This window comes from Pseudophryne corroboree, chromosome 5 (assembly GCF_028390025.1).
Source record: "Pseudophryne corroboree isolate aPseCor3 chromosome 5, aPseCor3.hap2, whole genome shotgun sequence".
In the NCBI taxonomy this organism is placed as follows: domain Eukaryota; kingdom Metazoa; phylum Chordata; class Amphibia; order Anura; family Myobatrachidae; genus Pseudophryne; species Pseudophryne corroboree.
This window is the reverse complement of record NC_086448.1, coordinates 449785705-449810849: the sequence shown is the minus strand read 5'-3', so window position 1 is coordinate 449810849 and position 25145 is coordinate 449785705. Positions and strand designations below refer to the sequence as shown.

General features: G+C 42.9%; 1 protein-coding gene across 3 annotated transcripts in view; it reads left to right on the top strand.

Moving 5' to 3' along the window:
* The window catches only part of CTNNAL1 (catenin alpha like 1), a 560796-nt gene that overhangs the window by 517739 nt on the left and 17912 nt on the right, over positions 1 to 25145 (top strand). For all 3 annotated transcript variants that reach the window (XM_063922923.1, XM_063922925.1, XM_063922924.1), the window contains exons 13-16: positions 15017 to 15067; positions 21613 to 21767; positions 23606 to 23654; positions 24171 to 24227. In XM_063922923.1, the coding sequence (XP_063778993.1) occupies positions 15017 to 15067; positions 21613 to 21767; positions 23606 to 23654; positions 24171 to 24227 (312 nt within the window). The remainder of the gene's footprint in view (positions 1 to 15016; positions 15068 to 21612; positions 21768 to 23605; positions 23655 to 24170; positions 24228 to 25145) is intronic.

The window sequence follows — 25145 nt, the reverse complement described above, 5'->3', positions numbered from 1 at the left end:
CTGAGTAGATGCCGGGACCTGTAGGAGCTCGCACAGACTTCTCCAAACTGCAGGCTTCTGATAGGTGTCACTGTCGACAAGCTATTCTTTCTGTAAGCAACAGGAGTGACCTGCTGCTGTGGGCAGGGGCGTATGCAGGTTTAGGTCCCACAGTCCTACTAGCGGTTCCCCATTCAGTCCCCGCCCCCATTCATTCTGAGTTCGCTCATGCGCAGTCCGTTTTCTGAGGGGAAGGGAGGGTGCAGTGGAAATCCGGGAGCTGCCATTCAATATGCGGGGCAGCGGGGGACTCAAGCAAAATACGAGAGCCTCCCGCTAATTGCAGGAGGGTAGGCAAGTCTGATAAACGGGGAGCACTATATATAATAATGTGAATTGGGTTGTACTGTGTGGCATAATGTTTACTGGCAGCTCTGAAATGTGACATAGGGTGAACTTAAGCACTACTACGATTCATAAAAGAAACTAGGGCACTGCTATGGGGCATAACATTAAGTAAGGGTCTACTATGGTTCAGAAAATGAACTAGGGCACTATTATAGGGCAAAGAAATTAACATCTGCTGCAGATAAATGTCTCTCTAGAAGTATTGGGATGGGGCCCCTTCAAAATGTTGCTATGGGGCCCACAAAGTTCTGGGTATGCCCCTGGGTGGCTGTGATACACACAGCATTGGCGATCCCTGTGCTTGTGTATCACTTTATTAGAAGCCACAACTCTAATTGAACTGATTAGTAACTTAATAGTACAGTGTACACAGAAATGAATTGTCAAATCACATATTTAGGGGCTTATTTATCAACGAGTGATAAAATTTGTTGTGAAAGATAAAGCCAATCAGCTCTTAACTGTCATTTGTTCAGCTCCTAACTGTTATGTGTTTGAAAAATACAGTTGTGAGCTAAGCTGACTGGCTGGATCACCATTTATCATACACAAGTTTCATCACTCATTGACAAATGGGCCCCTTAGTGACTGATTTCGGGGTGGCCCCCCTTCATCTTGTGGGCTCCTGGACATTTGCCAGACTATCCACCCTGTAGTTACGCCACTGTTTGTGTGTTTTTGAATGGGGCATGCTTCAGAACAGAGAGCCTGGACGTTTGGGTTTTGACCGCATCTAGACTACCAGCTGAAGAGACATAGCAAGGGGGTTTCTCCACATAGGCAAAGTTCAGTGAGGATGTGTCGATGGAACTGAGGGGTGTGCAGAATTTGACATAAGCGTAAATAATAATATTCTTATCTATCATTTATATGGTGCCACTAGGCGTCCGCTACAATGCCCAAGGAATAAATCTGCCTATTTCCAGGTGTATCTTGGTAGTACTGAGAATAGGGAAGGTGCAAGTGTGTGCAGTTGATTAGTAGCACACCAGATATACACACAGGAGCTGTTGCATCACAAGATGCATGCAACATTACATAAAGGTAAATATACACATTACTTTCCCATGCAGGTGAGCTACATGTGTTTGCCTGATTTACTTTATACTCTACTTCAGCCCCTAAAATGCTCCTTTTTTTTTTTTTTTTAAGTCATTTGATGCTGTATTCTGCAGTTGAAGTGATTAAGCTAACAATAAGCCGTTTTACGGGAACCGTTAATTTTCAACCTCACAGTTTCATATTCTGTTTTAATGAAATTGTCATAATACATGTTTTTAAAGAGGCGAGTTAGATGATTCAGTAGCTTTATCTCTGTGGTAGTTACCCAGCTATTTGCAGTCTATACATTCAGATGGCTTTGTGTGAAAAGTGAAGGATAAATAACTGGTATTGTGAAATTATTCTTCTTTCTCTGGCTGGGTCCACAGGATTATCCACAGGATAACACTGGGATATTGTTGAGCGACAGCGAAAATAGCACCAACACGGTCACAAGCTTTCTGGCCTCCCAGGATGCATTGGGGCCTTCACCATATAGTCCCGCCCACTGACTCAGTCAAATCAGTTTTTTGCTTGTTGCGGCAGGAAGCCGCATGGTCGCAGGGCTGCTGATATAGCAAGCTTTTTGTTATTTTATTTTTATAGACTTACTATATTGTTTTTTTGAGCAACTTCTCTTAACAGCGTCTTAAACGCATACTAGAAAGAGTCGCTCCAACAACTCCCCACCGGGTCGCAACAACGCTTACCTTCGGGTATTAGTGCTGTCTCGACGGGCGTCTGTGTCGGATGTTCTAGCAGGTCCAGCAGACGTAAACAGGCTGTGGCCGGAGCATGGGGAGACGGTGAGTCTATGGACTTTCTCTTACTAGAGGGGTCAGGACACAGCTACACTGATTTGGTGGAGACTACAAACAGTGTGTTGATGCGCCGAACATCTCGAGTGCGACAGCGCTATGCTTCGGGGATCATAGGCGCCAGGACTAGGTAGAGGCCGCGATCCTGGGAGTTTAAGTCAACAGGGGGATTCGGACGCTCTCCTGGCCGCTCCTCCTCCGAGTTCATGGCCAGTTTCCGCGCGTCTCTCGTTTCATGAACTGAATGACCTCACTTCCGGCTCAGACGCTACCACGAGGGTACTCGGTCGCAGCTTAGACGTTGCGGTTGTGTACACTATAAATCCCACCTAGACTGAGTCGCAGGCCTTAGCGTCTGCATACAAGTGGAAGCCGTTCAGCGTCCGTGTCCGCCAGTGAGAGACTGTGTCCGTTATCAGTTATCAAGTGCGGTAGTGTACATCAGTAGCGTCTGAATCCACTCAGCGTCTTATGAGCGTATTTGCTTGGATATGAAAGTGTGGTGAGTCTCCCTGTATCCCGCTCTCTGGAGGCAGGGTATACAGTACTAAAAATTCTCTCTACTTCTTAGTATGAATAGTTAATTTTTAGTACCTATTGCATATGAGACCTGTATATTACTGTGTTTTCTGCATGTTATGTTGGAAAAAAGGAACCAGTTAAAAAACAGAAGTACAATTTTCCTACTTATGTATAAGTTGTTATGGAGGTTGTATTGTCATATGGCAATGTCTAATGCTTTAACATGTGACTGACTGCTAGTATGTGTGCTGACTTTTCTGTGTAATGTCAGTCCTGTTCTGACCCTTAAATCAGGTGCACTGAGATCAGATTGATCTCACCTCTATATACTGAAATATAGGGTGATTTTCAGTCACAAATTGTGCAGTCAATAACAGATTATTACCATGTCTGTGAGCGGCAGAAGTGATGAGGAGAATTTATCAAGCACTCCTACAGCCCTAACATGCTTATCTTGTAAGTCAGGGGTAATTGATATGAATCAATTGGTTACTTATGAGGGTTTGTGTGCAAACTGTTTCGCTTTTCAGCGAAGTAAAAAAAACAGGAGTTGGTTCAACCACCAACAGAGCCACCATGGAATATGTTCGCAAAGACTCTATCTTTAATAGCGGACAGGTTAACTCCGGTAGCACCACCTTAAGGGTTAGGTTATACTATGAACCCATACATGCAGCTCCCTTCCTATGGTTTGGTTCCAGTAGCCTCTATAAGCAACCAAAGGACAGGTATGACTAAGACAGATACGTCTGTGTGGCAGACTACACAAGATGACACATCGGATGATGATACAATAGATTCGAATACTCCGTATGATGATCAGTCGCAGAGTTTTAGTTCAGAAGATGTAGCTGAACTTATTAATGCTGTGAAGGCTGTTCTCTCGTTGGAAGAGCCAGCCAAGACCGTGTTAAAAGCTAAAGCACCTGTATTTAAACGAACAAAATCCGTGAAAGCTGAATTCCCAGCGTCAGATGAGCTGACGGAAATGATGGATGAGTCTTGGGCAGCGCCCAGTAAAAAGTATAAGATTCCTAAAAGATGGGATTCTTATCCATTTCCAGCTGTGGATTGTGCGAAAAGAGAAGTTCCTCCTAAAGTAGATGCACATGTTCTGCGACTCGTGCATAAATCTGCTTTACCACTGTCATCTACCTCACTAAATGATGTCACAGACAGAAGGGTAGAGAGCCTTTTGAAAAATATTTTTTCTCTAGTAGGAGCAGTGGTAAGACCTGCTATGGCTTCGGCCTGGGTAGCAAAGGCAATGGGCGAATGGATAGAGGAACTAGAGAATGACATCCCTTCTCCTACTAGGGAGCAAGAGGATCGTTTTTGCCGTTTAAGACAATCTGCCCAGTATTTGGAAGAAGCAGCAATTGATGTAGGTACAGTTGCTTATAAAGCTTCAGCCTTGACAGTAGTCGCTTGCAGAGCAATTTGGCTACGGACCTGGAAGGCAGATGTGGAATCCAAGAAAGAATTGGAAGCATTGCCTTTTGTCGGTAATATATTATTTGGAAAATCTTTATCGGATATCCTAGAATCAGAGGCTGAATCGAAAAAGGTCAGATTTCCGACTACTTATAACTAGTGATGAGCGAGGTTCGGTTTTACTCGGTTTTACTCGGTTCTCAAAACGGCATCTTATTGGCTATCCAAAACACGTGACATCCGTGAGCCAATAAGATGCCGTTTTGAGAACCGAGTAAAACCGAGTAAAACCGAGTAAAACCGAATCCGCTCATCACTACTTATAACCCTAAGTCCAAGGGTTTAAAATTTCGCTCATTTCGTTGGCAAGGCAAAGCGAAAGCTAAAGAGAAGCCTAAGCAACCCCAGTTTAAATCCAGGGGTAGGAAGCAGTGGGCTAGCAAAAAGCCAGCTTCCAAACCTGAACAGAAACCATCAGCCTGAAGAGACGGGCCTCCGCCTGGAGGATTCCAGGGTTGGGGGCCGACTCCTTCATTTTGCACACATATGGCAACAGTCAACAGCAGATGCTTAGGTGCAGAAGGTAGTATCTCAGGGGTATGGGTTCCCATTCAAGAGGCAGCCTCCTCAAAGATTTTTTTGCACCAGCCCGTCTCGTATAGAGTCGAAGGCAAATGTCCTGCAAGAAGCAGTCCAAAAATTACTGCAGTCAGGTGTGATTGTCCCAGTACCTCCATCACAAAGGGGACAGGGGTTTTACTCCAATCTATTTCTAATCCAGAAACCAAATGGGTCATATCGACCAATTCTCAATCTGAAAATGTTGAACAAATACATTTGGATCCCAAAGTTCCACATGGAGACGTTACGCTCCATAATGTTGGCTATGGAACCGGGAGATTACATGGTATCTCTGGATGTACGGGATGCTTACCTACATGTGCCTATAGCACTGTGGCATCAGTGTTACCTCAGGTTTGCTATCTTCCAGGAACATTTTCAGTTCCAAGCTCTGCCCTTCGGGCTAGCTACAGCACCCAGGGTGTTTACCAAGATCATGGTGGTTATGGCAGCTTGTCTGCGCAAACAGGGGATAAGAATATTCCCATATCTAGACGCCTTGTTAATCTTAGCACAGTCGCAAGATTTACTGTTGAGCCATCTTCAACAGACGATAGTTTGTTTACAGAGACACGGGTGGCTCATAAATTAGGAAAAGTCGTCCCTGAATCCGTCACAGCGGATGGTTCATTTGGGGGCCATATTGGATTCAGACCTACAGAAAGTTCTCCTACCAGAGAAAAAGATAGTCAAGGTGCAGGTCATGGCTCAGGAAGCGTTGCACACCCAGACAATGTCAGTCCATGCAGCAATGCGACTGTTGGGTCTGATGGTATCAGCCTTCGACATGGTGGAATATGCGCAATTCCATTCCAGACCATTGCAGCACCTTATTCTGACCAAATGGAACGGAAATCATCAGACGATAAAAAAGCAAATGATAAAGTTTCCAGTAAATGTAAAAAGGTCTCTAGCGTGGTGGCTACAGACAGACCATTTAAACAAGGCGAGACCCTTTTGGATAAAAGAGTGGCAAGTCCTGACAACAGATGCCAGCCTGCAGGGCTGGGGGGCGGTACTCGGAAGCCTATGGTTCCAGGGAAAATGGACCGCATGGGAAAGTCGCCTGCCAATAAACCTGTTAGAAATAAGGGCCGTTTACTTGGCTCTAGTTCAGGCAAAGGACAGTCTGCAGGGAAGACCAGTCCAGATTCACTCAGACAATGCGACGGCAGTAGCATACCTCAATCATCAAGGAGCTACTCACAGCAAGAGACTGATGGAGGAAGTAACTCCCATTCTAAAATTGGCGGAACTCCATCTCCCAGCATTGTCAGCAGTATTTGTCCCGGGTGTACTAAACTGGGAAGCGGATTTTCTCAGCCGACACACCATTCAGGAAACCGAATGGGCACTACACCCAGAAGTGTTTCAGACACTAGTGAACAGATGGGGTCTACCAGAGATAGACCTTATGGCGTCTTGTCTAAACAACAAAGTTCCAAAGTACCCAGAGTAGTGAGAAAGATAAAACAGGCAAAAGGAGCAATGATTCTAATAACTCCAGCTTGTCAAGAAGGTATTGGTACACAGACCTGTTGAGAATGTCCGTGGAAGTGCCGATACTGCTCCCTCAACGTCCAGATCTGCTATTGCAGGGTCCTTGTTGTCACAGGTATCTGGATCGCCTGTCTTTGACGGCGTGACTGTTGAAACCTCTGTTTTAGAGGCTAAGGGATTTTCGAATCAATTAATCCAAACTATGCCTAGACCAAGAAAGCCTTCTTCGGCCCGTGTGTATCATAGAATATGGCAAGCCTATATTCATTGGTGTACTGGAAAAAATTTCAATCCGAGATCTTTTAAAGTGTCCAGGATTTTGGATTTCCTTCAAGCAGGAATGGATAAAGAAAAGAATGTGAGACAGCGCTAATTACTTTGACATTTTTTTATATATAATTAAAACACAATTTCACAATATCACATATAAATACCGGCCAGTATTCTTTAAAATATACGTATACTCTAGTTAACTTTCTAAGAAAACCAATATAGCTTATCCCTTTATAAAGCTGCTGAATCTAACACTCTATTTTTTACAATAGAGCTGCAGTGTTATATTGCAGAGGTAACCCTCTATCCTTTCTGGAGGCAAATGGACCGCTGTAATTTGCAAATTGAAGTCCCACTGTAGGTATTCCAGCACAGTTATTTTCAGGTACAGCATGCACCTCTACCAATCAATTCAAAGGTAATATGCAGTTCTTATTGCGTGCCAAGCATGGGTATAGATGTTAAACGTGTTAGTAGAAGGCAAATCCTCCCAGCACATTAATGACATGCACCAAATGAGCTGCTGGTTGGTATGTAAACAGTTCTTTTAGGTGCACCATGCAAAGCACCAATTACCTCTCACAGCTGCTCCTCTTACTTGTGGCTCTGCCTGTGTTCTCAGGCTGCAGTGTGGAGTCCGTTATATTCCCCCTTAGCACTGGGGTATTGTATTGAGTGTGCGCCGGCCGGCTTAGCAGACAATGCTGCAGGAGTGTTCAAATCTCTCCCGGGTGTCTTGCTCGTGACAAACGCGTTTCTCCGCCTCCTAATTAGCATCGGCGGCTTCCTCAGTGTCAGTGATACCCGGGAGAGATTTGAACACTCCTGCAGCACTTCAATAGTGACAAACACATATAGACAGGGCCGGTTCTTGCCCTTATGGCGCCCCGGGCAATAGATAGGGGCGTGGCTTAATACGGGGGCATGATCAGTCCCGTCCCCATTTGTAGCGCCGCTGAAAGGAAATTAAAAAAACCAAAAACAAAGTATACTTACTATACCCCGCTCCTGATTCCAGACCTGCAGACCTCCGCCGGCGCCGCTCTTCTCCTCGGATCTATCTCCCATAGCACAGCATAGGCACTAGAGGTCAATTATGACCCCTAGTGCCTGTGCCACAATGCTGTGCGGTGCGCGATGATGTCATTGTGCACCGCACAGCAAAGGTCCTCTTCATGAAGGGAAACTAGAAGCTTAGCCTCTGATTTCCTTCACAGCAGGGGGGGGGGGGGGGGGGACACCAGTGCCACGAAGGGAAACTCGACGCGTAGCGTCTGGTTCCCTTCTCACAGCAGGGGGGGCACTGCTGGGGGGCACACTGCACAGTGGCGGATCTTGCCATGGTGCGGCGCCCTCCAGATGGCGCCGGCACCCTCCGGATGGCGCCTGCACCCTCCGGAAGGCGGCGCCCCGGGCAAAAGTCCTGCTTGCCCGTGGCAAGATCCACCACTGCATATAAAGTACCGTTATTCATACATTTCAAGCAATATTGTTAACCAAAAGTTTGAGCAGATGGTCAGAACTGATTACATTATAATTTTTATTGTTGTTTTTTTTTCTTTTCGGTATACTGGCGACGTAGGTGATTCTCCCTCTTATGGTGTCCACGACACCCATAGAGGGAGAATAGAACCTGTGGCGAGTGCAGCGAGTCTACAAGGGGCTTCGTTGCTCTCGCCCCCCCTACCGGCATTCCACCGTTTGGGATGCCAATGTTGGTATACTGACAATCGGCATCCTGTGCAGTGGTATACCATCCCTACAGTACTTGCTGATTTTACATTTGTTGAAAAAACGGCAGCTATGTACTCTCCAAGGGTCAATTGCAAACCTGCAGACATGTATTTGTAAAAAAGCAATGTATATCTACTGTAGATAAGGGGAAGGACAGTTTGCAGGCTGAAAACAGTGATTGCACCAGATGAAAGTCCAAGCTATTACCCTATTAGGGCCACCCAATCTGTTCATTTAAACTTTCCTAATAAAATACTGCTCAGTTAGTTTCATATACTGTACATGTAAATTAATCTGTGGTAAGGGCACATTTGGACTATATTAACTGCATGTTACTTTTGTTTTAAAATTTTTATTATATTACTTGTGTGCCTACAAAATGCATGTTATGGCACAGTTACATTTGTAAGGTGCGCTGCATAATTTACATAGAATGAGTCCTGATATCTGGGACATACAATAAGGTGTGGTCTTCAGTATGCCGGCTGTCGGGATCCCGGCGCACAGTATACCGGCGCCGGAATCCCGACAGCCGACATACCGACACTTATTCTCCCTCATGGGGGTCCACGACCCCCCTGGAGGGAAAAATAAAATAGCGTGGCGCTCATAGCGCGCCACCGTGCCCGCAGCATGGCGCGAGCAGCGTGCCCGCAAGGGGCTCATTTGCGCTCGCCACACTGTCGGTAAGCCGGAGGTCGGGCTCCCGGCGCCGGTATGCTGGTCGCCGGGAGCCCGACCGCCGGCATACCCTACTACACCCTACAATAAGAATTGAAAGTGAAATTAAGCCCATTGTTAAATACCTTCTTCTTATTTAAATAGTCCTGTTCTTACTTGACAATTTATAAATAGAAATGTACGTGAGACAAGAAAATGTAGTCCCCTACAGTATACAGGTTCTGTATCTTTGAGAAGAAATCCATGTGCATACCTAAAAAATAACTTGTGAAACTGCAGGACCATGACATAGAAAAGAGAGTTTGTGCTGCAATTTTACAATGTGGCTGTATAAATTATCTTTAGCTTGTTGTGGGTTTGGCACTCTCCGTAATTGGTTATTGCTTTGGCCGGTGCCTTCGTAATAAGAATTAAGAACTATCTTCAGCATAAAGAAGAACCAGGAGACCTTGAAGTGATGATGTGTCCCCCACAGAGCCCTGATCTCAACATCGTCTGTCTGAGATTACATGAAGAGACAGAAGGATTTGAGCAAGCCTACATCTACAGAAGATCTGTGGTTAGTTCTCCAAGATGTTTGAAATTACTTCCTTGCCAAGTTTCTTCAAAAAACTGTATGCAAGTGTACCTAGAAGAACTGATGCTGCTTTGAAGGTAGAGTGGACACACCAAGTATTGATTGAACAGAAATCTCTATCAAAGCTGTATTTGGTGTGACAACCCTTTGCCTTCAAAACAACATCAATTTTCTAGGTACACTTGCACACAGGACTCCTTGTTCTTATTTATGCTGAAGATAGTTCTTAATAACATTGTCTGTATGTTTGGGTTAATTGTCCTGCTGCAAAAAAAAAAATTGGAGCAAGTCAGATGGCTCTCTGACGGTATTGCATGATGGATAAGTACCTGCCTATGTGGAGAGGGGAGGAGGGCCCAAGAGGTAGACGCAGAATGGCTGTGGGGAGGGAGTAAGTGGAGTAGCCAGAAAGGGGATTATCAGTGTCCTAAGACTAGAGATACACTGCCTGTGATAACCCTAGATGGCAACCCAACTCAGTACATTGACTGGCGCCTCTCAAATGTTTTGGTTCCGACACTTATGATGGTAACAAAGAACAGAAGCTTGGACTCTGCTGAATATCAGTTGCAAAGTCCAGCAATGCATGCACCCATTGTCTCTGCTTTGGCTGCCCAATTGGCACCAAGAAGTCGCTTATTGTCCTTGTCCTGAAATGCCAGCAGGTGTTATTGTGGTGTTATTGAGTCCCCCATATCCAAAATACTTGTGTTCACAACAGTGGCGGAACTAGTGAGCGGTGGGCCCAGGTGCGACAAAATGCTTTGCCCCCCCCCCTGTCATCCCGTCCATGTCCACCCCCTCACCCCTGGAGAGAATCTGGTGAGGGGGACCTGCTCAGGGCCAGGGAAATGGATACCTAGCAACAGTGTTGGAACTAGACATTTTAGCGCTGTGTGCAAGAAACGGTATCGGAGCTCCCCCTCTATGTAAAACAGGGGCAGTGCGCGCCATAGGCGCGCGCAAAATATATAGGGGCGTGGCTTCACAGGGAAGGGGTGTGGCCACAAAATAATACCAATTCATATAACAGTGCACAGTAGTCTCCATTATTCAAATTACGCCGCACAGTAGCACCACTACACCAGGTAGAGCCCCTTTTACACATTACGGCAGACAGCATCCCATTTTTACACATTACGGCAGACAGCATCCCCTTTTTTACACATTACGGCAGACAGCGTCCCCTTTTTTACACATTACAGCAGACAGCGTCCCCATTTTACACATTACGGCAGACAGCGTCCCCGTTTTACACATTACGGCAGACAGTGTCCCCATTTTACACATTACGGCAGACAGTCCCCCTTTTTACACATTACGGCAGACAGCGTCACCTTTTTACATATTAAGGCAGAGTCCCCTTTTTTACACAATACGGCAGTGTCCCCTTTTTTACACATTACGGCAGACAGCGTCCCCTTTTTTACACATAACGGCAGACAGCGTCCCCTTTTTTTACACATAACGGCAGACAACGTCCCCTTTTTTACACAATACGGCAGACAGCGCCCCCTTTTTTACACATTACGGCAGACAACGTCCCCTTTTTACACAATACGGCAGACAGCGTCCCCCTTTTTACACATTACGGCAGACAGCGTCCCCTTTTTACACATTACGGCAGACAGCGTCCCCTTTTTACACATTAAGGCAGACAGACAGAATAGATAGACAAAAAGAAAGAATAGTCTCCGCTGGCAGTAAGGCTCCTCGGTGCAGCAGCTTCTGGCAGATCCATAGACACAACCACCCCGGGCAGGGGAGAAGGAGGAGGAGGAAGGTGGAGGAGGGAGCCGCAGCAGCACAGTGTAATTGGTGGAGGTGCTGCTGCAGCTGTCCCTCTCCTTCCATATAGGCTGCCCGCCACCGCTGTGATGAGGGAAGCGCATCCCAGTATTCACAGCGGCGGCGGGCAGCCTATGTGGAAGTAGAGGGACAGCTGCAGCAGTGCCTCCACCAATTACACTGCGCTGCTGTGGCTCCCTCCTCCTTCCCCCCCGTGGCCGCTGCGTCCCTGCTGCTCCTATCCTCCGTGGGCGGTGGTGGCCCGCAGCACACAGCAGCATGTAATGAGTCAGTTTGACTCATTACATGCCGCGCTGGCTTTGGGCCCCTTGACAGTGGCGGGCCCCAGTGCAAGGCACCGCTTGCACTGGTGGTAGTTCTGCCACTGGTTCACAAGTATTTTGGATATTGGATCTTTCCATATTTTGGAATACTTGCATACCATAATGAGATATCTTGGGGATGGGACTCAAGTCTAAACACAGAATTCATTTATGTTTCATATATAGTTTATACACACAACCTGAAAGTTATTTTATATAATATTTTAATAGTTTTTTACATTGACCCTTCAGAAAGTAAAGGTGTCACTATCCCAGCTGCTTCAAAAAATTGAAACTCAACCTACATAAATATAATCTATATCAGTAGTCAACGATCATGATGTGAATGATTGTAAAAAATGCCAATTTTTTTAAAATAAAATGTCAATAAAACATAATAATTAACATTTTAAAACTGCATATGAGTAAAAACACAGAATCTAAGTGGTATGGGGTGTATTCAATTAGAGTCGGATCCTTTCTGACATGCATTTGTTGGAAAGGATCCGACGTGGGTTATTCAATAGGACGGCCAAATCCTGTCTGATCTGGCCGTTCTCGACATGATAGGTCGGATTGACATTGTCAGAAATGGGACCAAAACCTGTCGGATTTGGCCCCGTTTCCGACAGCAGCAAGCGGATCAGCGGAATAGCTTTCCGACAGCTTCCCAACAAGTCGGATTTCCCGACTTTTCGGAAAAAATGAGGCTGGATTGAATAGGTCGGAACCCCATCTTTCCGACAAGAAGGCAGTTTCCGACTCTAATTGAATATACCTCTATGGGTATAATTCTGTTATAAGGTAATCTGTAATAAAACAGGACACACAATTTGAATACATATAAAATAGTGCCGAGATCTTCTTGAAGAGGTTGGAGACGGAAATGGCAGATGAAATATGAGGTGCTTTGCAAAGTATTATTTGTCTGTAAAGGGGAACTTGGAACAGGGAAAATGTTCTGCCGATGTGCAGCTGTCTAAGCCATTATCGTACAAATTACTCCTGTAAAAGTTAAGCAAGTGTAGCATGACAGAAGATAATGACAATCTTTATGACAGAAATCTAAAGTTTTCTTTGTAGCTAGTTCACATAATAAAAAAACACCGCAACAACTTACTTGCATCCCGTGTTCCCATCTCATGTTTAGGGTATAGTTCTCAATATATTACAATGCATACTGTATCTATAGGCCTAAATGTCTATAAATAGAAAAAATATATATAATGTAAACAGAACTACAAATCACTGCAGTGTGTACAAATGTATGGTAATAAAACCTACAGGTACTGTATGTATAGGGGGCACAGCATGGAAGACAGAAACATACAGGGGTATGGAAGCTGCCAGAACATACACACTGGGTTAGGGGGGTGTTAAGAGGTTCTAAAACACTTAACTGGCATGGTCAGATTTCATGCAACTGCGCCATCCCACCCTGTCCCCCCGTTTTTGACGAGGAGATCCGTTCTGCAGATGTGCATAATATAATGTTTAAATATTTAAAAAAATACTTTTTCAACTTTATTAAATAAAATACATTTTAAAAATTAATGTTAACGCTTTTGAAGGGAAAAATCGTCAGTTAAGTGGTTAAAATGGAACATCCAATGGAGAAGCTGCAGCAGGAAGTGATCACCTGCTGGATTAGGAGGAGCAGAGGTGGTTCCGGTATGAATGGTCGACAATGTTAAGGTCAACAATCATTAGGTCGACCACTATTGGTCGACATTGACATGGTCAACATGGACTAATGGTCGACACATGAAATTGTCGACACATGGAAAGGTCGACATGAGTTTTGTTTTTTTCTTTCTTTGGTTTCGTTTTCTGTGCAAAGTGACGGGGAACCCCTTGTATGGCTCGCTTCGCTCACCATGCTTCGGACAAGATGCCTCGCTCCGCTGCGCAGGTTACCATTCCCAATCGTAGTCCACGCGGATCGTAAAGTATGAAAAAGTTCCAAAAAGTGAAAAAATAATTTCGACATTTCCGTGTTGACCTTTCACGTGTCTGCCATTTTCATGTGTCGACCATTAATCCATGTCGACCATGTCAATGACGACCAATAGTGGTTGACCTAATGAGTGACCTAATGAGTGTCGACCTTAACATTGTCGACCATCTGAACGGATACTGCAGAGGTCGGGGGTGCAGGATATGCACTGGAACTAGAGCTGTCAGGCAACAAACAGCCATATAAACTGTGTACTCTAAATTGGGGTGCCGGTGAGCAGCAAGGGAAGTGCTCCAGCACCTGGAGCCTGAGCTCCACTGGCTCCGCCCATGCTATGGCCCTGTAGCCGAGCTACATACCAATCCTACAGTATACCTCTGGGTATACAAAGTTTTAAAACAGCATTTATCTAAGAATTAAAAAAACAACAACCCTAAATTAGATAAATAGTGGAAACTAAGAACGGGACGCTCAGTCAAAGACATAGGGGTATATTTACTAAGATGGGACTTCTGTTTAATATGGGATGTTGCCCATAGCAACCAATCAGATTCCAGGTATTATCTTCTAAAAGGTGCTAGATAAATGAGAAGTAGAATCTGATTGGTTGCTATGGGTAACATCCCATCTCAAATAGAACTCCCATCTCAGTAAATTTATCCCATAATGTCAAATACAGTAGGTAATATTCTTTAGGGTGGTAATGAGGGGTGTGCAACCGGTGCCACTGCCCAGAGTACAGTGCTGAGGGGCGTCACTGTCTTGACTGCACCCTATTCCAGCATGTGGGGAACAGGGAGAGGCACCTCGCCAAATAGAAAGGCACAGGGCACATCCTTAGGAGGTGTTGGCACTCATCTTCCAGCGCTTGTTCCGTGGTGTCACGTCATGAAGTGAGCGGGCAGTGCAGGCCCAGGTGCGTTTTGCTGTGGCACAAATAATCCTAATCACAGCAAACAAATGTTTAAAGTTGATGTTATATCCGACTACTTACAGTGTTCAATATGAGGCAGACATCCTAGTGTTTAATACGAACATCCAGCATTTTATTGATACCATATGGTAAATATTCCAATATTCCGTTGATTTAGCTGCTAGATTTAAAGTGTAAGTCAAAATTAGATACCTTGGTTTTCCTGTTCAATAGATCCCTGTGGTTTCAGTTAATGCTCATGTTCCTTCCTCACGTGCATTATGTAGGTAACACTGTGTATTAAAGCTGTGATTTGACTAAAACCTGCAGAATTTTTTTATATTTTGGTTTTGGGGTAAAATTCTTTTTGTCTGCCGACGACCATTTTTACATGTAGAAATAATGCGTGTTTATTAATGTAATACTTTTTATTTATTTATTTTTCAGAAACATAGTGGGAATTTGAAAACCTTAAAGCCAGTGAAGCTTGATGGGGAGGTAAGTCAGTATGGAAATATTTCTGTTCTCACCAAATACTAATAGCAAGTTGTCATAAAAAAATGCACACCCACACTTTTTTTTTCTTGTAGTTTTTAATCATTTACTGGAAATAACTACAAGTTACTGTAACTTAGTAACCGCAAAACAATAGTGCATAGCAATTGTCTTCAGAAGCTACAGTGTAGGTGCCAGATGTATCCATCGAATATAATCAAACAAAGTTTTTCAGTTTACACTCGAGGGTTCGGGGTCAGGGAATGGATTCTCTCCTGGAGTTGTGAGCAGCAACATGGTTTGGTGGTTGGAGATAAACAGAGCAGTAAGAAAAAATATGTGAGGCAAAACAGTCAGTTATAATGCCACAGAGCATAGTGAGCTGTAAAGTCAGCCATTTATACTAAATTGCACAATACTCATGGAAACTACTGATGACATGATGAGATCATCAGTACTAATATGAATGTCTAATCTATCATGGTATTTGGATACAGTGGGGGGGATGAGCAGATCTTCAGTGGACCTATGTCACAGCTTTTCCTGCACTAAGAAGGTCCTTTAACGGTATCCGGTTGATAGATCGACCAGTATTAGGTCAACAGTCAATAGGTCGACTCCATATGGTCAACATGCATAGGTCAACAGGTACAAAAGTTTGACATGTAAAAGGTTGACAGGTTCAAATGGTCAACATGACAATGGTCGACACAAGTTGTTGGGGTTTTTCACTTTTTTTACATCCTTTACCATCCACGTGAACTACAGGAATAGTAACCTGCCTGTGCCTGAAACGTGGTGAGCGAAGCAGTATACTGATTGTGTTTACATGTCGTTTAACAATAAAAATTACACAAAAAAACAACTTTTTTTTTTACGATCCATTTCCATGTAGAGTTTTTGACTGTGTCGACCTTTTGTACCTGTCAACCTTCTCAAGTGTCTACCTTTTTACATGTCAACTTATTGACCATTGACGACCGTATTGGGGTTGTCCTGTTGACTGTCGACCCTAATACTGGCCAACCCAATAATCCACACCACCTTCAAAAAGGATTTCCTGAATTGATCTTGCAGTTTGTGTGAAAGATTTATCAGCCCGTAGCTAGGGCAATTGGGTAGCTCTTCATGCAAAATAAGCTTGGAAGTAGTGGTTACTCTGTCCCTAAAGGGGTGAAGTTTTGGACATTCCCACCAGATTTGATGAAACGTCCCCACTGCCACATTGTATCTTCAAAAATGTTGGAAACCAGGTACATTTTTGCTAGAAGCCTGGGACACCTTTACCACTGTGATAGAACCTTATATTGTATTTAACTACCGATGAAATACTGTAAGGGAAAAAGCTGGAGTGGTACTAAAGATTTTAGGATAGTCAATCTCCCCAACTAATCACAAAGCTCTGAACCTGTACATTTTCATTTTAGGCAGCGTTAGAATATTTTCTATTAGAAGTTTTTATATAGTAGACATCGGATGCTGAAGGCAGGATGCACAGGTGCACATGGTTTTGAAAAGTGTGGAACCACAGCTATCCATCTCACGGATATCATCTCCTAAAATATGGAGATAAAGCCAAATGTCTAAATTAGGCAGGTCCTATTTGTCCTGGATGGCAGCTAGCTGATATGAGTGATCCCCTATGGAAGACACAAATTAAACATGTGACTGAGCCCGGATTAAAGACCGGGTTCCCAATAAGGGGATAGTCTCTATGCTGAAAGGGCAGAGCTACACCCGGTTAAAGTATAATTTATGTAGAAAGGCGAAAAACACCGTATCAGCACTCAGTTCACAGAGTGCCCCAAAACTTATTTTTCATTTAGCCCCTTTGAGTTACTTGATACTAGCTCATAAAGCATAAGACACTGTAACAGAGATGAGGTAAGGTGTGTATGTGTGTGGGGGTGGAACAAGGGAAAGGGATATAAAACATACAAAGATATAGTATAGACAACAGTCAAGTAAGAAGATGTGAGACCCTACTCTTGGGTATATTAGTAGTAAAAGGCTGCAGCTATAGGACTAGGCATATATGTATCGGTTTCAACTGGGGTTGGTGACAACAAATAGAAACAGACTATTGAACTTGAGAGTGTATATATCCTGGTACTTTACAGGAGATGGACCCAAGTATGTAGGGCAGAAGAAATCACATGGTGCATGCAAGTACAAATAACGAACAAACAATAAATAAGTAGTTATTATATAAGATGCTAGCATATAGTAAGATTTGAGGTTCAACTAAATGAGGAGTAACCATATAACAAAGAAACACTGGGCAGAAAACAAAACCGTAGAATAAAATCTTACATGATGAGTGTCTCACAAATAGAAAGCACTTCGGAGAGATGCACAGGTCATCCTGTGAGGCAATATAGGGAAGAAAAGATTAAAAGCAAGAGAGCAGGCACAGAAAAGACTGCTGCCAAACAGGTCGCAATCTGATGATGTAGATATCGGAGAGGGCCAGTTAGCAGCTTGAGTAGTCTCCAAAACTGTACGGTGTGACAAGAAAGTTCCTGAAACGCACAAATTTTGAGTCCGAACAACTTGAGCATATCCAGTTTTTCTTGCCCTCAGAAGGATTTTGTAATTTTGAGTCAAGTAATGAAGACCGCTGATTACATCTTGAGGCCTTTCAGTCAAAGTATTCTTGGGTTTGCAGTACCCTATTATCTCTGTCAAACATGATTAAATAATTGGGGTCTTGTTCCAAGATATCTTTTAAATAGTTTAGTCAAGACATCTATAAGGCCCTGTAGGGGGGGATATCTTCCAGCATGTATCAAATTGGGTTTGGTATACACTTGTTGACATTTACAATATAAAAAATCATAATGTAGTCTTCACAATGTCAAGACAATAAATGTCAACATGTTCATAATGGGGACATGTACAATGTCAGCATTGCCATACGTGTTCAAGTGCTGAGAAGTCATCCTAATGCTAACACTAACATTTAAAGTGTCAACATTAAGACTTTGTCGTATGTTGACATTTCAACCATGACAACAGGGTGCATGTGTCAACATGTAGTATGCCGATATGGTACAATTTGACATTGTGGTGTTTATATTATGACTGTCTGTACAGTTATCATCGACATGATGACTGTATTTCTTGGATTCACAAGTGGTTTCAATGACCACTGTTATTTAGACCATCAACCCAGTCCCATAGCAGATACAGTGCAGTGGCCTACTGGAATACAACCACTGGAAAGCTTATTGATGCCCATCCATGGCCTCTGTGTTGTTCTATAGTATGAATAGTCAGGTTCCATCAAGTCTGCTTGAAGGTTAGCAAGTTTAGAACGGACAGATTTCTGCAGTCTAATTTTCAACATTTCAAAGTCCTGTTTGGATGGTAGTTAAGACTTATTAGGGAGGGATTTAAGAAGATACAGAACAGTGAATATGTCTTTCTTATCCCTCAAAGCAGATGGAGCAAGTTGGGTCTAGATAAATGGTCTAGAGTGGGTAGGGAGCAGCAGGAGTTGAGCCAAAATCTCCATTCTTAGACTGTCCAATGCATAGGGACCACTAACCCACACTGGTCAGTGTTTCCCATGAAAGGTGTAGGCTGCCATTGAAAGGCATTTTGTAGAACCTCGGGCTTGTGTTGTTATGATGGTGCAGAAGAGCTGGATAAGGTGTCTTGAGTCTGCTCTAGAAAGTAACAAGAAATGTGGCCAAGCGCTCACTGCACACCAGTCTTAAATGCAGCCAACAAATAAGGCTACTCAACCTTATAAATAGAAAAAATCGTGGAACAAAAAAATATTTGTGGCGCAAATAGATTGGGCAACAAGATTTATTGCTTCATTACAAAAACAAAATAAAATTTAATACATTAATACATATCACCACCGGCCGGTAATTTAAACACTTTTAAAATTATAATTATAAATATAAAAATACGCTCTTATTTGTCTGGTCAATAAGATAAACATTCAGCAGTATCCTTTATAATATAAATTTTAACTGCTTTCCTAAATCAATCCAGTTTAGAGAAATATAGCAGCTCTTCAGGGTATTTATGAACATCCGTATCCCTGTAGATATAACGTAACAATTGTTGTAACAAAGTGACACAGCATACGCTAATCTTTGTAGCCAGCAGAACCGCTGGTAGCTGTGTAAGGAAGATTTTAGTCAGAGCAGCGTGACAATGTCCGTATGTTAATTTAATACTGGTGAAGTTTTAAAAAGATTGTCTGGCCAGACAAAAAAAAGAGTTTTAATACATATGCTCACCACTCTCTTCCAGCAATAAGAATCTCCGTGACTGTCTCCCGGCTGCTGGTGCTTTACCTTTACATGCAGTCGTTTCAGGAGGAGGTCATCTGTGTAGATCCAATAATTAGTGCTGGCGGTGGGCGGTATGATGCGGTCAATGAACAAGACTATTCAGCCACTCTCTTCCAGCATTGGATTCTCCGTGATGATCTCCCGGCTGCTGGTTCTTTCTACCTTTTCACGCAGTCGTCTCGGGAGAAGATCATCCGTGTAGATCCAATAATTAATGCTGGCTGTAAGTCATGCAGTAATCGGTGGTGAAAAGTGCTGTGATAAGGTATAAGAGTCCTTAACGCGTTTCCCCGCCTCCCTCCGGGTTCAGCGGCTTCTGATGAAGCCGCTGAACCCGGAGGGAGGCGGGGAAACGCGTTAAGGACTCTTACACCTTATCACAGCACTTTTCACCACCGATTACTGCATGACTTACAGCCAGCATTAATTATTGGATCTACACGGATGATCTTCTCCCGAGACGACTGCGTGAAAAGGTAGAAAGCACCAGCAGCCGGGAGATCATCACGGAGAATCCAATGCTGGAAGAGAGTGGCTGAATAGTCTTGTTCATTGACCGCATCATACCGCCCACCGCCAGCACTAATTATTGGATCTACACAGATGACCTCCTCCTGAAACGACTGCATGTAAAGGTAAAGCACCAGCAGCCGGGAGACAGTCACGGAGATTCTTATTGCTGGAAGAGAGTGGTGAGCATATGTATTAAAACTCTTTTTTTTGTCTGGCCAGACAATCTTTTTAAAACTTCACCAGTATTAAATTAACATACGGACATTGTCACGCTGCTCTGACTAAAATCTTCCTTACACAGCTACCAGCGGTTCTGCTGGCTACAAAGATTAGCGTATGCTGTGTCACTTTGTTACAACAATTGTTACGTTATATCTACAGGGATACGGATGTTCATAAATACCCTGAAGAGCTGCTATATTTCTCTAAACTGGATTGATTTAGGAAAGCAGTTAAAATTTATATTATAAAGGATACTGCTGAATGTTTATCTTATTGACCAGACAAATAAGAGCGTATTTTTATATTTATAATTATAATTTTAAAAGTGTTTAAATTACCGGCCGGTGGTGATATGTATTAATGTATTAAATTTTATTTTGTTTTTGTAATGAAGCAATAAATCTTGTTGCCCAATCTATTTGCGCCACAAATATTTTTTTATATTTTTTTGTTCCACGATTTGCTCTAGAAAGTATTTGATTTAGTACTTGGTCCACCCACTGCCTGCAAAACTTCAAAGAAGGTCCTGTGGTTGCTGATTGGTGCACCCAACTGAGATGAATTGGTGATTAGAGGGCCTGAAATATTGCAGTGAGTCAGGGCAGCCTTAGAGGCTGCCAAACAGCTTACTTAAAAACATATAGCAGGAATCCAAGATGGCAACCGTTGCCATGGCTGGTCAAAGGTAAACTGTACCCAGCTGCCCCCGGGAGAGTCAGGCTTCTGAAGATGTCTCTGGCATCTAAGAACTAGCTTGTGGCTCATGTCCACTGTACAAGCAGGTGAACGTAGCTGCACTGATTGGTTCTAGGAGACTGCAACCCCAGCAGGTCTGCTTTGGTGAGGTAAGTTTGAGAAATGTGCAAAGTTTGGGCACTAAGGTGGAGGCTAGCATGGAACTCTCAATGTCTGTGTTTATTCGAGATGGCTGCTTACTACTGCACACACTGTCACACACACATTCTAGTTTGTTGAAAAGGTTGCTAAAGCAATTCTCTATTCATATGGTAACAGTGTTTTTTCTGCATCCAGGTAGCAATCAAAAGCATCTACGTATGTGAAAATACCCAAGAATAAACAAAATCCTACGATCCCGACTAAATTATGCAACCATGCTGTTACATGAAAAGACCATGACCCCCTGGCATCTCTATCTTGTATTGTTCCTCACATAACTCCCCAAATGTTTAGTATTGAGTTCTCTCACCTCCCACCTCTATATTTGCATTGTACTCCCCCCACCTCAGTGGATAACTTACCTGTTACTTCAGTCACTGGTACTGGTACTGTACTGACCTGCAACGTCATTACATGGCATATGAGACATTGACAGGAACAGGCATGGCTGCCAAGCAAAGACTCACTTGGGACCTTGCGCTTACCAGCTTTGGCCTGTGGGGGGCCAAAGGCAAGCCATCCAGTCTGTAATACAGCATTGTTTTTGGTCTTCTGATGCCATTTCTGTACAATGCCTCAGCTAAACCATTGTATTTCTTACAGGAACAAGCTAAAATTGCCAAATTAGGATTAGAGCTGCGTTTGCTCACATCAGATGTGGACTCAGAAACTGAAAAATGGGAAGATCAAGAGAATGAGGTGGTCAGGCAAGGACAGACCATGTCCAGCATGGCCTACACAATGTACTTGTTTACAAGGTATCATGTTCATTGTCAGAGCATTATATTTATGTTCATGTACACAATTTTACATAAACATGGTGTTAAGGGGATTTATTATGATATACATGTATTTATTTCTAAGGAGTGCAATATGTTTCAAACTTTGAATATTGAGTTTGAGTTTTTTATGTGTAATTAATATTGTTTGTAAATAGTGTCTCCTGTGAAAATGACTCCACAAAAAGTCTATGGGCAGTATCCTATTAACCCAAAAGTGATTTTGGCTGGTCAAAATGGCTGGATATCGCGATTAATGACCAATGGTCATTATCGCGGTATCCAATTAGAGGCCATTTTGATTGGCCAAAATTGGACTGCGATCATGCGAAAACATATGGGATCGGAGATATGTCACCGTTCCCAAGTGTTATCACGGCTCTCGAAGCCCGCTTATCGTGGAGTATGCTTTGGGTGCCCTAGGCACCCAAAGCATAATCCCCATTAAGTGCCACCATCGGGGGGAGGAGCTGCTAATAGGATACCACCCTATGTTGTTCAAGCTTCTATTTTCCTTTTAAGGACCCTCAGGCTAATGTGGGCCATACATCTGAGCCGTGATTACCTGTTCTACCAATGCCGATTCTGATCCGCAGATAGGTGGACATCGATGATCGGCTATCTGTCGGGAAATAGGCAAAATACAGCATGTTAAAAATGCCCAACTCTGCAATCCCAATCATTTTTGATCAGAATCTTTGAATTGAGGATTTCCTACATGTTGTTTTTCTCCAATCCCCACAACCCAGGCAAGAGCATGAAGAGACATTGCTCCAATAGCTGCCTGATGTATGGGCCCTATTGGGCCTCTCTTGGCATTTGTTTGATTATTTGTTGGATAAATATACTTTTTATTTAAAATGGGACTTGTGAGACTTGTCTAATTTGCAGAATGTTGTGCTTATGTAACTATCTATATAGATTTGTCTTCATACACCTTGCCGCTGGCAGCTCACAGGATATTTTTCTATGAATGTGTGTCTTCATTGTAATGTGATGCGACAAAAGCACTTCACGAGACCGCATTGATTAATTTGATATGCGCAACTTGTACATCTATGTGCGACTGAGTCTGACTCTACAGTATATATGAAGAACAACGGGACTTGGCATGTAAAAAGCACCCTCTCCTTCGACCATTTTCAGTAAACTAGTAATTTGTATGTCCTCATGCACTAGTAATGTATTTAGGCTCTTTCAATAACTAAAACAATTATTATATATTTTGTTCTTTTATACAGTACTGTACAAAATTTTAGGCAGGTGTGTAAAAAAAATGATGCAAAGCAAGAGTGCTTTCAAAAAGTGTTAAGTGTTAATAGCTTATTTTTATCAACTAACAAAATGCAAAGTGAATGAACACGAGAAATCTAAATCAAATCAATATTTGGTGTGACCACCCTTTTGCCTTTAAAAAAGCATCAATTGTTCTAAGTACACTTGCAGACAGTTTTTGAAGGAACTCGGCAGGGAGGTTGTTCCAAACATCTTGGAGAACGAACCACAGATCTTCTGTGGATGTAGGCTTGCTCAAATACTTCTGTCTCTTCATGTAATCCTAGACAGACTCGATGATGTTGAGATCAGGGCTTGTGGAGGCCATATCATCACTTCCAGAACTCCTTGTTCTTCTTTATGCTGAAGATAGTTCTTAATGACATTGTCTGTATGTTTGGGTTCATATTTTGTTCCATTGCACTCCAGAATTTCAAATCGGATTCTGGTTTATTTGTACATTTAAAACCACTGCTTTTTGACGTGGTGACAAGAAACTGAATATCACACACAATGGGTCATATTTGTTCTTCCCTCTGCAGGGGTGAAGGCTTGCTCAAGACTACCCAAGATTTATTTAACCAAGCAGAGGTAAGCTTGTGCAACTGTTATTTACCCTTCTAGTCTATGGCATTAAAATAAGCACTGCAGGGTTAGTCTTCCTGCTGCATGAACAATTTAACATCTAGCACAACATTAAAAAGAAAGACCTGTTCTGAACAGTCTCCTGTTTGATGAATAACAATTAAAAGCCACAGTGTATTCAGCCCTTTAACATGTTGTTGGCAGCATATTTATATGACAAAGCCAATCTAATTGTACCTGGCACCATCTAAAAAGAGATTTTTGGTAGGAAATGTGCCCGAATTAGAACCCACCATGCCCTCTCTTTTTTTTATTTTTATTTTTTTATTCTGAAGAGTTTGAACACCCTTTTTTAACTAATCAAGGAGACATTAATCCAAGGTATAATTTCATGACCACATTCAAGTAACTGACTACTTTTGACACATTTAGTTCACCTGGCCACTAATGTTAGTAATGGTATTTTTATTTTTTTAATATGACAGCGGTCAATGATTTCCTTATTCTGTGTTTCCTTCTTAGGTTTTTGCAGCTTCTGGGTTAAAGCTTTCATCCATTCTTCATGCATTTTCAAATCAGGTAATGGTGTTTAGTCACTAGAAACATTATTGCACACATGTAGACATCCCCACTGCTGGGCTCCAACAGTAACTGTGGTAGTTGAGAAAGGGAGGTTTATTATTTTTTTTGGTTTTATTACTTAAGCTACTGTATGCAGCTGGAGGCTCCTGGAATGTCAGTACATGCATCTCCAGTAACCTAAGTTTTGACACTATCAGTCTTTTTCTGTTTTCCTTTGACAAGATTTTCTGTTTATTGACCATGACAAATGCTACATTCCATACATCTTAACATTTTCCTGTTCTTAGACTAGCAGAATTAACATTTGGGGTTATTCAGGATTGTTAGCAAACCAAAAAGCACACTGATGGGCAAAACCATGTTGCACTGCAGGTGGGGTAGATGTAACACATGCAGAGAGATTTAGATTTGGGTGGATATATTTTTTCCGTGCACGGTAAATACTGGCTGCCTTATTTTTACACTGCAATTTATATTTCAGTTTGCACTTCTGCTCCACAGGAAGTTTCTGTCCTCCCTGAGCTTCTGAGCTCACCCCACCCAAATCTAATTCTCTGTGCACATGTTGCATCTGCCCCACCTGCAGTGCAACATGGTTTTGCTTATTAGTGTGCTTTTTTGGTTTGCTAACAACTTTGAATAACCCCCATTATGTCATTAGATTAATTTATAGGAGTCCCAGGTGCAACAGTGCCAGTACTTACTGTACAATGCATAAGTGCAACTTCTTTAGCTCTAAGCCTAAATAACTTTACTTTTACTTTAAACCAATCATACACCACAAATTGATTTTCTTCTTTGCACTCCATGGTATTTTCTAAAAAATAAGTACATCCTTTCTCTATCGTCCTAGTGGATGCTGGGGTTCCTGAAAGGACCATGGGGGATAGCGGCTCCGCAGGAGACGGGGCACAA